Source organism: Tursiops truncatus, chromosome 9, assembly GCF_011762595.2.
Source record: "Tursiops truncatus isolate mTurTru1 chromosome 9, mTurTru1.mat.Y, whole genome shotgun sequence".
Classification (NCBI taxonomy): Eukaryota; Metazoa; Chordata; class Mammalia; order Artiodactyla; family Delphinidae; genus Tursiops; species Tursiops truncatus.
In genome coordinates this window covers 44,159,311-44,176,982 of record NC_047042.1, presented here as the reverse complement: position 1 = coordinate 44,176,982, position 17,672 = coordinate 44,159,311, and the positions used below count along the sequence as shown (strand labels likewise).

Genomic DNA, 17,672 nt, shown 5'->3' with positions numbered 1-17,672 from the left:
CTTTGTCTTTAATTGTTATCAATTTGATTACTATGTGTCTTGGTGTGTTTCTCCTTGGGTTTATCCTGCCTGGGACTCTCTGCGCTTTCTGGACTTGGGTGGCTATTTCCTTTCCCATGTTAGGAAAGTTTTCGACTATAATCTCTTCAGATATTTTCTCTGGTCCTTCCTCTCTCTCTTTGCCTTCTGGGACCCCTATAATGCGATGTTGTTGTGTTTAATGTTGTCCCAGAGGTCTCTTAGGCTGTCTTCATTTCATTCTTTTTTCTTTATTCTGTTCTGCAGCAGTGAATTCCACCATTCTGTCTTCCAGGTCACTTATCCGTTCTGCTGCCTCAGTTTTTCTGCTCTTGATTCCTTCTAGTGTATTTTCATTTCAGTTATTGTATTTTTCAGCTCTGTTTGTTTTTTCTTTAATTCTTGTAGGTGTTTGTTGTTTAATTCTTCTACGTCTGTGTTAAACATGTCTTGCATCGTCTTGATCTTTGCCTCCATTCTTTTTCCAAGGTCCTGGATCACCTTCACTATCATTATTCTGAATTCTTTTTCTGGAAGGTTGCCTATCTCCACTTTATTTAGTTGTTTTTCTGGGGTTTTTTTCTTGTTCCTTTATCTGGTACATAGCTCTCTGCCTTTTCATCTTGTCTTTCTGTGAATGTGGTTTTTGTTCCACAGGCTGCGGACTGTAGTTCCTCTTGCTTCTGCTGTCTGCCCTCTGGTGGATGAGGCTATCTACGAGGCTTGTGCAAGTTTCCTGATGGGAAGGTTGGATACAGCTCGGTGTTGCTCTGGTGGGCAGAGCTCAGTAAAACTTTAATCCACTTGTCTGATGATTGGTGGGGCTGGGTTCCTTACCTGTTGGTTGTTTGGCCTGAGGCGACCCAACAGTGGAGCCTACCTGGCTCTTTGGTTGGGCTAATGGTGGACTCTGGGAGGGCTCATGACAAGGAATACTTCCCAGAACTTCTGCTGTCAGTGTCCGTGTCCCCACAGTGAGCTACAGCCACCCCCCGCCTCTGCAGGAGACCCTCCAACACTAGCAGGTAGGTCTGATTCAGTCTCCTGTGGGATCACTGCTCCTTCCCCTGGGTCCCGACGCGCACACTACTTTGTGTGTGCCCTCCAAGAGTGGAGTCTCTGTTTCCCCCAGTCCTGTTGAAGTCCTGCAGTCAAATCGCGCTAGCCTTCAAAGTGTGATTCTCTAGGAATTCCTCCTCCTTTGCCAGACCCCCAGGTTGGGAAGCCTGAAATGAGGCTCAGAACCTTCACTCCAGTGGGTGGACTTCTGTGGTATAAGTGTTTTCCAGTTTGTGAGTCAGCCACCCAGCAGTTATGGGAATTGATTTTATTGTGACCCCTCCTACCATCTCATTGTGGTTTCTTGTTTGTATTTGGATGTGGGGTATCTTTTTTGCTGAGTTCCAGTGTCTTCCTGTCAATGATTGTTCAGCAGTTACTTGCGATTCCGGTGCTCTCACAAGAGGGAGTGAGCGCACGTCCTTCTACTCCACTATCTTCTCCTCTTGCACTGTTGGTGGGAATGTAAATTGATACAGCCACTATGGAGAACAGTATGGAGGTTCCTTAAAAAACTAAAAATAGAATTACTATATGACCCAGCAATCCCACTCCTGGGCATATACCCAGAGAAAACCATAATTCAAAAAGACACATGCACCCCAATGTTCATTGCAGCACTGTTTACAATAGCTAGGTCATGGAAGGAACCTAAATGCCCATCGACAGATGAATTGATAAAGCAGAGGTGGTACATATATACAATGGAATATTACTCAGCCATAAAAAGGAACGAAATTGGGTCATTTGTAGAGATGGGGATGGACCGAGAGACTGTCATACAGAGTGAAGTAAGTCAGAAGAACCAATATTGTATATTAATACATATATGTGGAATCTATGAATATGGTACAGATGAACCGGTGTGCAAGGCCCAAATAGAGACACAAATGTAGAGAACAAACATATGGACACCAAGGGGGGTAAGCGGGGAAGGCCTGGTGGTGGGATGAATTGGGAGATTGGGATTGATATATATACACTAATATGTGTAAAATAGATAATAAAAAAAGAAAGGAATCAAGCGCTTGTCTAGATATCAGATATGAACAATCCCCTAAATCAGAAAACAATTACAGTTGCATCAAAAATATTATAATATTTAGGAATAAATTAAGCAACAGCAGTTCAAGATTTATACACTGAAAACAAAACACTGCTGGACAAAATTTTAAAAGATTTAAATAAATGGATAGACAGTTTGTTCATGGATTGGAAGACTCAGTATTATTATTAAAATGGTAATTCTACCCAAATTGATTCAGTATAATCCCTGTTTTCTTCCCAGCGTTTTTGTTTTTGGTAAAAATTGACAAGCTAATACTAAAATTTATGTGGAAATGTAAAGGGCCTAGATTGGCCGAAAGTAATTTTGAAAAGAAGGAAAACTTTGGAGGACTTGCGTGGTACAATTTCAATACTTTCTTATAAATCTATATTAATAAATTTGGCAAAATATTAGCATAAAGAAGAAATATAGATAAATGATTCAAAATTGTGAATCAATGAATAAACCCTTATATTTTATGGTCAGTTAATATTCGACACAGCTGCCAACGCAATTCAGTTGAAAAGGACAGCGTTTCTGGTAACTGGTACTGGAATAATTACATATTCATATATAGGAAAAATAGTTAGGTCCTTGACACTCACTGTAGAGATAAATGAACTCAAAATGAATCATAGTCCTAAATATAAGCTCTAAAATTTTAGATCTTCTAGAAGACCTTGGATTAGGCAAAGCAGTTTTAGATACAACACCAGGAGTAAGGCCATAAAAGAAAAAAAACTGAACTTCATTTAAATGAACGTTTACACTACATGACTAAAGGAATGATAAGACAAGCCCCAGACAGAAATATTAGCAAATCATATCTGATATAGGACTTATATCTGGAATGTATAAAGAACTCTTAAAAATCAGTAAGAAGACAATGCACTTAAAAGGGGAAGACTTTGATAGAAGTATTTCATCAAAGATGTATGGATGGAAAATGACCACATGAAAAGGTGTTCAACCTCATTAGGCAAATGCAGATTTAAACCATGAGATACAACTACACACCTACTACAATGACTGTAATTTAAATGACAGAAAATGCTGAGTGTTAGCAAGAATGAAGAGCATCTGGAACCCTCAGACATTGTTGGGAATATAAAATGATACAGCCAACTTTGGAAAACAGTTTAACAGTTTCTTTAAAAGTTAATCAGAAACTTTGCATATAACCTAGAAATTCTATTCCTAGGACTCTGTATAAGAAAAATGAAAACACATGTTTACATTGAAACATTTACACAAACATTTATAGCAGAATTATTCATAATAGCTAAAAACTAAAAAATATTGAAATATCCACTGTTTGGTAAATGGATAAACAAAATGTCATGTGTTCATGCAATAGCATACTGTTCAGCAATGAAAAGGAACACTGTACTGAATACTGATACATGCTACAATGGGAATGAACTTCAAAAACATTTTACTAAGTCAAGGGTCAGCAAATTTTTTTCTCTAAAAAGCCAGATAGTAAATACTTTATGGTTTGTGGGCCACAGAGCCTCTGTTGCAACTACTCAACTCCACTATTGTAGTGTGAAAGCAACCATAGACAATATGGAGTGGACATGGTTATGTTCCAATAAATTTTATTTACAAAAACATGTGGCCTGCTAGATTTGGCTTGCAGACTGTAGCTTGCCAATTCCTGCTAAGTGAAAGAAGCCAGATGAATAAGATTACATATTGTATGGTTTCATTTATATTGAAATGCCAGAAAAGGCAAATCTATAGAGGGAAAAAAAGCCCATTAGTGGTTGCATGTGGCTGGAATGGGGTGGGGGTAGGGGTGATTGGCTACAAATAGACTCAAAGCAAATTTTGGGGGTGATGAAAAAATCCTAAAACTGAATTTTGATTATTTTGTACAACACTACAAAGTGATTACAACTTATTGAATTTTACCCTTACAATGGATGAAGTTAAGGGAATGTAAATTACATTTCAATAAAGATGAAAAAAAAGGAATAAACATAAAAGACTAGTAGGTTTTCCATGTTATGTCCATGGTAGATATTAAATTTTAAATGATATATAACTGAGGCTGGAAAAATGAGTACATGGGTAAAGACTAAAAGTAAAAATAAGAATAGTTATAAAAGATGACAGAATTGGAATCTGAGGAAATTATGAAAGCCAAAACTATTATTGAAATAGTAATTTCTTTTCAGTTATATGCTACTAAAGTTCAGTGTTTTTTTTTAACAAACAACTTTTGACCTGCTTCCTTGTCTCGGCATCAAATTCAGCTGTATCACATCCATTCTTCCTGAGTCACATACATGCTGTCCCCCTCAGAGAGTTTGCATCTGGATTTCTGATTTAAATGTCAGTGAGAGCACCTGAATAGTCTGCTTCCACTTTGTTCCAAGCTTTTAAGACTACAGTGTGAAAATTTTTCAAAGAAATACATAAGTAAATATATTTTAGCTACATTTAAGACAAGGAAAACCCCTGCAGACCATGAATAGAAGGGAAATCCTTAGTGATGAGTGGATGTTGATGTTATCTGACTCACAGAAATCTGGATCGTGTTGGCCAGGTTTCTGTGAGTTAAGCCAAATTTAAGAGACTACACATTTTAAGAGAGTCAAATATATCTTGCAAATGGGAGATTGGAACTGGGCTGTCTGCATAAAGCAGGGAACTGGGACCATGTTTCCAGGCAGTAAAACTAGACCTGTAAAAACTCCACCTGACACTGTTGGTGTTCTTGTGGGTCAGACAAGCCTCTATACAAAAATGGAAATAGTAACCAAATATGTTGTGTGTGGATGTGGTGTCTGGAATAGAGCTCTACCCATGTGGGAGCAAAGCCCCAATCTTCCTGATTTAAGACTTTTGCTCTGAAGCTATGCAACTCTGAAGCACTAGTCTGAGGAACCATGAAACAATATGGCAGTAAAGAGTTCACAAAATATAAAACTCCCACATACAGAGAACTTCCAAGTAAGTATTTTAGGGTATGTCAGGAAATCTATTGCCATAAGAGACAGCAGATACATTAAATAGAGTCATAACTGAGAAAATAAGAATAAGAACACAATCCCGAAAAAGAATTTAGAAATAAGAATGTTTAAGAATTTCAAATGAAACAGTAGCTCACAATGAGAACAGAAGTAAATAAGAACAGGCAGAAAGAGAAAGGATCCTTTATAAGTCTTAAATATAATAAAAGTTGGTGAAATTAAACTCTTTGATGGCTTAAATTGACACAGCAGAAGAGAGAATTAGTGAATCAAAAGTCTCAACTGAGAAAGTCTGGATGAACAAATCATCTAGAATATAGAATAAAAAGATAGAGGTTGACAGAATGGCCAGCATTAAAAAGTCTACAAACAATAAATGCTGGAGAGGGTGTGGAGAAAAGGGAACCCTCCTGCACTGTTGGTGGGATAGTAAATTGGTGCAGCCACTATGGAAAACAGTATGGAGGTTCCTTAAAAACTAAAAATAGAATTACCATATGATCCAGTAATCCCACTCCTGGGCATATATCCAGAGAAAACTAATGCGAAAAGATACACGCACCCCAGTGTTCATGGCAGCACTATTTACGATAGCCAAAACATGGAAGCAACCTAAATGTCCATCGATAGATTAGTGGATAAAGATGTTGTATACATATATACAATGGAATACTACTCAATCATAAAAAAGAATGAAATAATGCCATTTACAGCAACATGGATGGACCTAGGGATATCATACTAAGTGAAGTAAGTCAGACAAAGACAAATATCATATGATATCACTTATATGTGGCATCTAAAATATGATACAGATGAACTTATTTACAAAACAGAAACAGACTCACAGACATAGAAAACAAACTTATGGTTACCAAAGGGGAAAGAGAGCAGGGGAAGATAAACTAGGTGTTTGGGCTTAGCAGTTACAAACTATTATATATAAAGTAGATAAGCAACAAGGACCTACTGTATAGCACAGGGAACTATATTCGATATCCTGTAATAAACCATAATGGAAAAGAATATACAGATATATAACTGAATCACTTTGCTGTATACCAGAAACTAACACATTATAAATCAACTGTACTTCAATTTAAAAAATTAAAAATAATTTTTTAAAAGATAGAGGTTGAAAATATGAAAGAGGAGTTAAGAAACAGGAAAATAGACTGAGTAAGGAGTTCCAGAAGGTAAGAATAGTAGGCATCAGGGAAGAGATACTTCTTAAAGGTTGAAAATATGCTAGATTTGGAGAGTGATGTGTCTTCATATTGAAAAAGCCCATCAGTTCCACGAAGGATTTTAAACAGGACAAAGAAAAAATTTCCACCCTAGGTAAACTGAGTTGTAGGTCAAGGACACACACACACACACACACACACACACACACACACACTTACTCATTCTTGCAATTAGAAAAAAGATTACCTACAAAAAAATGGGAAACCGATTATCAACACATTTGTCAGAAACTAACTGATACCAGTGTACAGTGAGGTTATGGGTTGTGTCCATGTTAAGGAAATGAATTCAAGTGAGACATCATTTTCTTTTATGAAAAGATTACTTTTCCTCCTTTGAATTATGTTTACTGGAGGGATGTTAACCCAACCTTTATTTAGATTTTACAAACCAAACAAATGTTTAAGTGTACTTTTCCATTGGTTAGATATGTGGTTCCCTGTTTACATAACACAATTTAAAATTAATTTATAAAGCATATCTACAGTTTAAGAAGTCTGCTAAGCAAATGATAAGGATTTAATTAGTACTTATCACTTTTTTATTGTTGATGGTGCTTTTATTTTTAATTTTTATTGGAGTATACTTGATTTTACAATGTTGTGTTAGTTTCTGCTGCACAGCAAAGTGAATTAGTTATACATATGCATATATTCACTCTTTTTCAGATTCTTTTCCCATAAGTCATTACAGAGTATTTATCTATTTTATATAGTATAGTGTATATGTCAATCTCAATCTCCCAATTTATCTCTCCCTCCACCCTTCCCCCCTGCCACTGCTTTCTCCCCTGGTAACCGTAAGTTTGTTTTCTACATCTGACTCTATTTCTGTTTTTATGGTACTTGATTTGTATACATTTAATAGAGGTAAAAGAGAAGACAGGTACATTTTAAATATATATTTTAGGATACATTGTCAGCCTGTAGTGGCACTGCATTTGTTCATGGAATAGCAGCAAAGCATAAGACTATATGCTCAATATTGTGTAAAAGCATCTAGAATTTCAAAAGAAAGAGTAGATACAATCTACTTTTTAAAGAGCTTAATTACATATTAGGAAAATCAACTAAGACTTTAAGGGATAATCACAAAAGGACTTTATATTAACTCCCACTATCCTTATTCATTGAGAGAAGTTCATCTCTTGTGTATGGTGCAAAACCAGAAGCTCTTACACACCTATGATTCCTTCAAGTGAACCTGCTTTCCAGTCTCTCGTAACAGTTAAAGCTTCCTACTTATTTCATGGTTGCAGCTACTCCTCTTCTAGCTAGGGCCTACTGCAGGTGAATGACTTCATGGGTGAAGGGATCCCGGAGGCTCCTTTTGTCTTTCTTGCTTACCTCTTTCCTAACTCCACAGCTACGATTTCTGACCCCTCTGGAGTTGGAGCTTGGGGGAGAGAGGGAGAGGTAAGGGGAATAGAAATGTTCCTACTTGACTGGTACTGTTATCAGATACCTGTCAATTAGCTGGGCTTGACAGATTTTTAAAACTGACCTTCTTTTGTAGAGTAATTTCATGGGTTCTTTGGACATCCCTTGTTGCTGCACATCTCTTACCTACACTTCTATCTTACTCTCTCCTTAGCCTCTAGAATTCTAGAAATAACATTCAGTTTCTCAGCTGCTGAGCTCAGTTTACCCTTTTAGGTGGTCCTCTTAAGTAGGACCTAAGACAACCCTCCTATGACTCTCACTTTCAAATTTCCCGAATGGTTACTGGGAAGCTTGCACATTAAAAAAATCTGGTTAATATCTGGGAATTTAGGCTGATTCTAAAGCAAGAGTAAATCTCCATCATCCTAGCTCAACGTTTTCAGTATCTGGGGTGGAGTCAGATTCCAGTCCATCCGGTCTTCTTATCTGTGAGGAACAGTCAGTCCTTCCAAGTTGTTCCATTAAAACTCCTTTCTCTTCATTTGAGGCAAAAGAGGAAGTATACCCTCCACATCTTGGATTTGATTTTTTCCTACTTATAACCTAATAAGTTAGCTTTTTACTATTTCATGGATGCTGGCAGAAGTCATGAGGCTCGTGGTTTAGAAACAATGGACTTTATTATTCACTGCACAGCAGGTATCAAGACTATCGAGTTTGCATTAGTTCCCCTGAACCCCAAGTCCAGTGGGGGTGATGGGGAGGGCCTAAATGGATGCCTATACATATAGTAAGTAGATCACATTATAGGAGAGAAACAGAACTTGGAGAATCCACTGTTTTCATAGTAAGCAGTTAAGTATAAACTACTCTTTATCCCAGAGGGTGATGTTCCCAGAGAGAATATAAGTGATATTACTGTATTGTTGTTTTGACTTTATACTATTTCTGATTTTGATAAAGATAAGTTGCAAAAGGTGAGTTTACTATTCTTAAGTCCTTCAGTGGATAAAAGGAAGAATCATGGATTGCTTCTTTATCTCACCAATAAGCCCTCTTCTTATTAGTGGGATAGTTTTTCTCTAAGTGAAATGATTAGGGAAGTTTCTTGCTTCTGATCAAATAGTGATTAAAAAATATTGTTGTGGTCTTCCTTTTTTAAGAAAAATAAAAGTTTCCTTATAGTTTTAGTAAAAGTATACATTCTGCCCTAATGAAAAAAAATTGTTTTATCATACTATACTAGGGGAAAATTGCAATAATATTTTCTCTGGACCTAAAAAACAACAGTCTGAAGAATTTTTATTTAATTATGTGGTAAAGTCTTTTAAAAATACAAATATTTATCCAATAACTTCTGAGTCCATATTAAACTGAATTGTAAAGATGTTTTATAATATTTTCATTGTTTAAAACTGGATCCAATATGAACAATATTTAAGGTTATTAAACTGCTTATCAAAAAAGAAATATATCATTAAGTTAGTATGTAGTCAGTTAATTGCTTCATCAAATTTATGTTCACCTTTATTGCAGTTTCACATCTTGCAATATCTACAGTATTAAGAAAGGAAGTTACTTGGCGAAGTGGTTGAGATTATGAGCCAATACATAGTGACTGGTAGTTATTTGCGAACATTAACACAGTATTATTTTCAGCAGCCCTGTAGGTAATAGAAAGGGGTTACGAACTAAAGGCTAAAGGACTGGACCTGCCATTTATTAGCTGTGTTACCTTGGGAAAGGTACTTTATTTTTCAAAGTGTTTCCTCATCTGTAAAACAGTTACAATATATCTGTGGAATCTAGTGGGTTTATGGACCAAGTGTTCTTTAAATGTTAGTCCGATATTGTTGTCATCATTCCTCTGTTGACAAATATGCCTTATTGGTAAATACATGTCTATATTAAAAACTATTTTATGTGTATAACAATTGTCCCAAAGCTAGCTATATTTGTGAGAATGGATCTGTGTAAATCTCTCTCTTTGTTACTGGGGGTGGGGGCTTGTGTGAGTCTGCATGTGGGCAAGCATGTCTGTCCGTGGGCATGTGTAAAGGTGATGTGCATGCAGGTGACAACTCCCCGTGCATGTGTATGTGCTTACATATCTGTGTTCTTTATATATGCACGTTTGTGCATACATATGCCTATGTTTGTGCATTTGGATATCAGAGGGCTGAATAAACAGCATTTATTTCATTAGGGTTTCATTAGAAAAACAGGAAAACAACATGAATTATTCATATTTATATTAAACAAAAAGAAGTTTTAAATTTTTATTTTTAGTATTAGAGTAGGTAATGTGTTGCATTTTAAATTCCTTTGAACACTGTCAAAGGATATAATATGTAAAATTTGTTTTTAGATTGCAGAACCTTTCTTTTGAGACATTGATCTTTACAAGCACTAAAGTTTGTCACATATTCTCTTTTTTTCATATAAAAGAGAAATAACAGCTTGAGATTCATAACCTCTGAAACTAGATTTTCAGAAAAATTTGTTGGGTTAATATCTTTAGTAATTGTTTGGGGGCCTTTTTTCTTAACAGTTCAACTACTGTCATTTGTGTATTATTCCCATTTGTATGTCTGTCTTCACTTTTTGTAAGATTTCTTTATCTCCTTATGAGTTATTAACTTGATCCTTTAGGCAATACAGAATAGTGATTAAGAGAGCAGACTCTGGAATTCCACTTCCTAAGTTCATATACATGTTTCACCACTTAACTGTGTGGCTTTCAACAAGCTAACCTTCCTACCTCTCAGTTTCCTCACCTATAAAGTGGGGATAATAATAGTACCTATCTCATATGTTTTTATTGAGAAATGAATGAGAGAATTCATATAAATGCATGTGACAAAGTGCCATTCCTGGCGTTAATCAAGCTCTCTTCTCACTTTTTATTTTCCTCTTTCAAAAGCCCCAGGATTCTGCTTCCCTTCCTACTGCAGCCACTTAGTCTGTTTAAGATGTCTCAGTTCCTTGGCCTACTATAGAATTCATTCTGAGAAATATTACCCTCCCTCCCTTTCACTACCTGAGGCAAAAGTACTCAACCAGTCTTTTGAGGCTCAGAGTTTAGTTTTTTTCTGTTTTTATTTTTATTATTATTTTAAATTAATTATTTATTTATTTTTGGCTGCGTTGGGTCTTTGTTGCTGCGCGTGGGCTTTCTCTAGTTGTGACGAGCAGCGGCTACTCTTCGTTGCGGTGCGCGGGCTTCTCATTGCGGTGGCTTCTCATTGCGGAGCATGGGCTCTAGGCGCGGGCTTCAGCAGTTGCGGCACACGGGCTTCAGTTGTTGTGGTTCGTGGGCTCTAGAGCACAGGCTTAGTACTTGTGGTGCACGGGCTTAGTTGCTCCACAGCATGTGGGGTCTTCCTGGACCAGGGCTCGAACCCATGTCCCCTGCATTGGCAGGCAGATTCTTAACCACTGGCCTACCAGGGAAGCCCTTTTTTCCTGTTTTTAAATGTTAACAATAGTGGGGGAAACTAACAGGACAAAAATAGCAAATAAACAAGGGTGATGTTATCACGTTTCCAAAAGTTTACAGTGAAATGTGTTCCTAGTTCTTAGCTTTTCAGTGGGGCCAGTCTCTGATTTTTCTTCATCTAATTCCACAAATATTTTAGTCATTGCTTTGTATTTGTGCTAATTCTTCTCTCTACAATATTATTTCTTCTTTATGACCCAGGCTTACTTAGTCCCTAACTTTTTCAAACTTTGGAGCTCACGTGCCTAGGACCCCTTTCATGTTTAGAGAATGCTCCTATCTCCTTCCCTCTTAATTTTTTTTCTTTAAGCTTCATTGAGATATAATTGACATATAGCATCATATAAGTTTAAGGTATATACAACATAATGATTTGATATATGTATATATTGCAAAGTTATTACCACGAGAAGGTTAGTTAACACATCCATCACCTCAACATTTTTATAATTTTTGTGTATGTGGAGAACTTTTAAGATCTATTTTCATAGCAACTGTCAAATATACTATAGAGTATTATTATCTAGAGTCACTATGCTTTACATTACATCCCCAGAACTTACTCATCTTATAACCAGACGCTTGTACCCTTTTAACCACTCTCACCCATTTTCTGCCCCCCACCAGACCCTGTTCTCTGGTTCTGTGAGTTGGTTTTGGTTTTATTTTTTCAGATTCCATATATGAGTGAGATCATACAGTATTTGCCTTTCTTTGTCTGACTTATTTCACTTAGTATAATACCCTCAAAGTCCATTCTTAATTTTTTCCTTAAGGCCACAGCATTGCTAATGGATATTTAGAAACACAAGTAAGATTCATCTATAGTTTAAGAAATCCAGTCAGTATAACTTTGGGTTCCCTTTGTAAAGGAAGGTTGTATGGGCATTTCATTGTAGTAACTAGGGTGGGTAGGCCCACCGAAGTGAGGACCAAGAGCTTTGTGTGATGCATTGGAACATGGGATTGATTAGAGAGGTTGTCTTAGGCAGAGGTTTGGAACTACGGATGAGATGGGAGGGGTGTGTGAGTGTAGGGTGGAAATTACAACTCCCTCTGCCCCTTCCTCCCAGAGATGCCTTTGTGTGTCTACTGTCTACTGGTACTGAACTTAGGGAGAAGAGATGGCTTCGGAAGCCCTATATCTTATTTTCATTTTACATGGTTCTTGAGTAAGAGTTGTAATGTTTTGAGTATATATATTAAGATGGGCTTCCTTTTTACTCTGATCTCTTCTAAGTTGTAAACAAAAGCAGAACTATGTTATAATCCAAAGATAAACAGTATTAGGGCTTCCCTGGTGGCGCAGTGGTTGAGAGTCCGCCTGCCGATGCAGGGGACACGGGTTCATGCCCCGGTCTGGGAAGATCCGACATGCCGCGGAGCGGCTGGACCCGTGAGCCATGGCCGCTGAGCCTGCGCGTCGGGAGCCTGTGCTCCGCAACGGGAGAGGCCACAACAGTGCGAGGCCTGCGTACCGCAAAAAAAAAAAAAAAAAAAAAAAAAGATAAACAGTATTGTGTGGAAACTATAAGGTTGCATAGTTTAAGCTGATATTCCAAGCAAAGTAAGGTGTGTACCATTATGTATGCTTTTTGTTTTCAGGGGTTTGGTAAAGCTATTTAGAACAAAAACTTTTCCGGCTTAATATGATATCTCAAAGGCCTTTAAAAAGAGTGATTAGGATTGATCAATTTTCAGATTATTTTTGTTTGTTTATTTTTAAAGATTATTTTTAAAAATTAAAAAGTACAAATTGCTTTGATTAATCTGTAAGCATTATGGGCTCTTCTCTACAAGCTCTTGCCAGTTTTGAAAAACCACTGAAACATCATTAATATTCAGAAAACACTTAATTTTATACCCCTATCCTAATTAAATAACTTGTACAATTTGAAATTCTATTTATTTTTATCATAGAGTATAATCTCTCTTGATTTATAATGATTACCTAATTTTGATTCCTTTTCTCATGAAAATTAATGTTCTCTAGAAGAAAACGATGTCATTTCAACAGAGAGCAAGGAACACAAATATTAACATAGATAATCTTATTTATATATCTTTGCAAGGAAATTGTATGGGATGTCCATAAGCTACAAAGAGTTTCAAAAAATTAGAGGATCTTATTTTAAATAAAGGGTATAGATTACTCTTTTAGGTGCTTTATTTTCTTCCATGCTGCTTCTCTTCTGTTTGTAAGTTTCTCCAGCAACCTATATACATTTCCCCTTGACCATTAACAGGCTTTAATAGCAACTATTTTGCTTTTCATTGCCATGGTTATTCCAAGTAAGCATTTTGCTAAACATCTCTTTGAGGAAATCAATATATTTTACACACTTTACTTTGTATTTGCACTTTGCCTAGTAGGTAACATAAAACTGACCTCACTGTATGTGTTCAAGGAGTAACTATTAATTGATTAATGTCATCTTTTCTACAAGGAAAGTAATACCAATATTAAGTAACTTCCGCCAAATTGCTAATGATTCCCGTTGAAAATGCTCAGGTATATTTTACTTCAGGTCTAGAACAGTTTAAGAAGATCATATAGCACCTAAAATATGTTAATAGTTTAATGAACTCCAAGCCATATTGTAGAAATGACTTTTCTCTTAAGCCTTAAGTCTGGGAGTTTTACAGTTCCATTTAGGAGAATACACTCCTAAGTTATATTTGTTTTGAAAAAAGTTGTGTCACTGTAGCCAAGTATCTGTCAATGGAGAAGTGGATAAAGATGTGGTACATACATTCATCAGTGAGAAAGAAGGAAATCCTGCCATTTGTAAACAACATTGATGAACCTTGAGGGCATTATGCTAAGTGAAATAAGTCAGACAAAGAAAGACAAATACTGTATGGTATTACTTGTTTGTGGGATCTAAGAAAAACTAAACTCATAGAAACTGAGCGTAGAGTGGTGGTTGCTAGACTGGAGGGTAAAGGGGAGTGGTCAAAGGGTACATACTTTCAATTATAAGATGAGTAAGTTCAGGGGATCTAATGTACAGAATTTTGATTATAGTTAATAATACTGTATTATATATACTTGAAAGTTGCTAAGAGAGTAAATCTCAAATGTTCTCACCCCCAAAGAGAAATGGTAATTATGTAATGGGATGGAGGTATTAACTTATGCTACAGTGGTGTCATTTTGCAATATATAATAGCATCAAATCAACATGTTGTACAGGGACTTACCCGGTAGTGCAGTGGTTAAGAATCCGCCTGCCAGTGCAGGGGACACAGGTTCAATCCCTGGTCTGTGAAGATCCCACATGCAGCAGAGCAACTAAGCCCATGCACCACAACTACTGAGCCTGCGCTCTAGAGCCCGTGAGCCACAACTACTGAGCCCACATGCCACAACTACTGAAGCCTGTGCACCCTAGAGCCCATGCACGGCAACAAGGGAAGACACTGCAATGAAAGCCTGCGCGCACTGCAATGAAGAGTAGCCCCCGCTCGCTGCAGCTAGAGAAAGCCCATCTGCAGCAATGAAGACCCAGTGCAGCCAAAAATAAATAAATAAATTTATTTTTTAAAAAAATTGTACACCTTAAACTTACACAATGTTATATGTCATTTATGTTTCAGTAAAGCTGGAAAATAAAGATTTTGTGACTAAGAGTAATATAATAGTAAGATATTAAATACTAACAAGTAACTAATGCTAAATGCCATACGATTTACACCATGGGATTTACAATTTTAAAGTGTTTAGTAATTGGTCTACCAGATCCATTTTGTTTATATAAAATGGGAACTTAAAAACTTAATGAGGTCCCTATATTAAGAGATTGGGTTTGACTTTAATCAATAGGCATGTGAAATACTAGTTTTTCATCTTAGAAAAAGTGTTTAAAGGGGAAGATGTTTCTGGTGTTACAAAGGTAAAATATGAAATAATCTGGGGAAATTTAGTCTATGTATTTACCAACAATATTTAAATCGTATAAGTGAAGCATTTGTAGCATATATTTATTTCTTATTTTCAATAGTTTTAATTATTAAAACTTGGAGAATAAATCACTGTAGTGAAATAGTCTCTTCTTGAAATCTTTGATAAAAATTTTATTTTTTAACATCTAAAATTAAAGAAATAAATACTTAAAGCTTGGTATTCACTTCTGTTCTCTTCTTGCTTCTCATCCCTTCTCCCCAAAGCAGATTGCCAAACTGAGGCAGCAACTACAACGTAGTAAGCAGAGCAGTCGGCACAGTAAAGAGAAGGATCGTCAGTCACCTCTCCATGGCAACCATATAGCAATCAATCACACTCAGGTAGGCTAACTTCTTGTCCAGATTGGAATAATTCCTTTTAAAGGGTTCGTTATAAAGGAGAACCCATCATTTTAGGATTAAAAAAAAATTAATGTAAATCTCTAGCTCTGTTACATTACAATGTTTGTTTTAAGAAGTTTTTGTTTTAGCCATATGTGTAATCTTTTAATAACAGACATAACAGAGTGTAGCGGTCACAAGGATGACTGTTACTGGCCTGGGCTGATATCCTAGCTCATTCACTTACTAAGCAACTCTGGGCATTATCTTATTTAATCTTCCTAATAGTACCTTAACCCATCTCTCTCTGTGTCTCTTGATATATTTTACCCCTATCTGACTTAGGAAGAAATTGAGAATTCGTTTTTTTGTCCTCCCACCCCCACCCCAAACATGTACTCACATCCCCATGGAACAAACTTCGGGTAATGCTATTCTAGGCCAAATTTACTTACAAATATTAATGTAAATTTTAGTAAATAAAATATAGTCAGTATAGCAGGAGAAACCCAAGTAGTATATCAAAAAAATCTAATTAGGGGTTGTTTCACAAATGTAAGGATAATTCAACATTAGGAAATGTATTAGGTTAGTTCATTGCATCAGAAAGTCAAAGTAGATGCTGAATAACATAATAACACTTGATAAAAACTCAGTATCCATATGTGATAAAAACTTATCCTAAAATAGGACACTTCCTAATGGGACTAACTGCAAATGTAGTTAGATCCTAACAATAAAATACTGGAAGTATTTCTGTTAAAATAAAAGTGAAGTCATAGATGTCTGTAATTATTGATGTTATTTGCTAGTAGTTAAGAGGTTCTAGACAGAGCAGTAAGAAATGTTATCACTGTGCATACGATATTGTATATTTAGAAGATCAAAGTGAATTTACTAAACTATTAAAAAACTAATGATAGGATGGCTAAAATGGAAGATATTGACAATACCAAGTGTTGATAAGGATGTGAGGCAACCAGAACAGCCACACATTGCTGGTGGCAACACAAAATGGTACAGCTACTTTGGAAAGAAGTTTGGCATTTTCTTAAGAAATTAAACATACACTGACCATATAGCCCAGGAATTCCACTCTTTGGTATCTGTCCACAAGAAATAAAAACATATGTCCAGACAGTGACTTGTATATCATTGTTCATGGCAGCAGTATCTATAAGAGTCAAAAAATGGAAGCCAACAAATATCCATGAACTGGTGAATGGATAAACAGCCCTTCATACATCCATATAGTATAATACTATTCAGCAGTAAAAAGGAAGGAACTACTGGTACTTACAACAACATGGTTGAATCTCAAAAACATCATGGCAAGTGAAAGAAGTCAGAAGTAAAAGGCTACATACTATATGATTCATTACATTAAATCCTCAAAAAAGCAAAATGATGCAAAGTATTAGGGGTGGGAATTGACTGTAGAAAAGCCCTAGAGAAATTTTTTGGATGATAGAAGTTTCTAAAATGTGATTATACTGATAACTGGATGACTATATATTTACAAAGCTCAATGAGCTACATACTTAAAATGGGAGGATTTTATTGTATGTCAGTTATACCTCATCAAAGCTGTAAAACAAACATGTAGTTGGCAAGCAAGCCTCAGACATTTCAAGAGAAAATTCACATATGCCTTACTTTTTCTTCTTAATCTGGAAGAATTAATATATTATTCTTATTTTGTTTATTTCAAACACCTTTTCTGTAAGAGCCCAATGCATTTATAGTATATCTATTGACATATTGATTTAACAGAAAAAATTTATACACTTATTCCCAATTTACATTGAATTTTTTGGCATTGTAGTTATGTTTAAAAATAATTATCTTTTGGGCTTCCCTGGTGGCGCAGTGGTTGAGAGTCCGCCTGCCGATGCAGGGGACACGGGTTCATGCCCCAGTCCGGGAAGATCCCACATGCTGCGGAGCGGCTGGGCCCGTGAGCCACGGCCGCTGAGCCTGCGCGTCCGAAGCCTATGCTCCGCAACGGGAGATGCCACAACAGTGAGAGGCCCGCGTACCGCAAAAAAAAAAAAAAATTATTATTGTTATTATCTTTTGCTATACCTACTGGAATAGTTGTAGATGAACTATGAAGTCTAGAATGTGCTTTAATATACTCAAAGAACAAA

General features: G+C 36.3%; 1 protein-coding gene across 2 annotated transcripts in view; it reads left to right on the top strand.

Moving 5' to 3' along the window:
• Positions 1–17,672, top strand: part of GLCCI1 (glucocorticoid induced 1) — a 120,140-nt gene that overhangs the window by 74,992 nt on the left and 27,476 nt on the right. The window contains exon 4 of one of the 2 annotated variants that reach the window (XM_033863047.2): positions 15,409–15,522. In XM_033863047.2, coding sequence (XP_033718938.1) covers positions 15,409–15,522 — 114 coding nt within the window. Of the gene's footprint in view, positions 1–15,405; positions 15,523–17,672 lie in introns of both variants that reach the window. The other variant, XM_033863046.2, reaches the window with a different exon arrangement.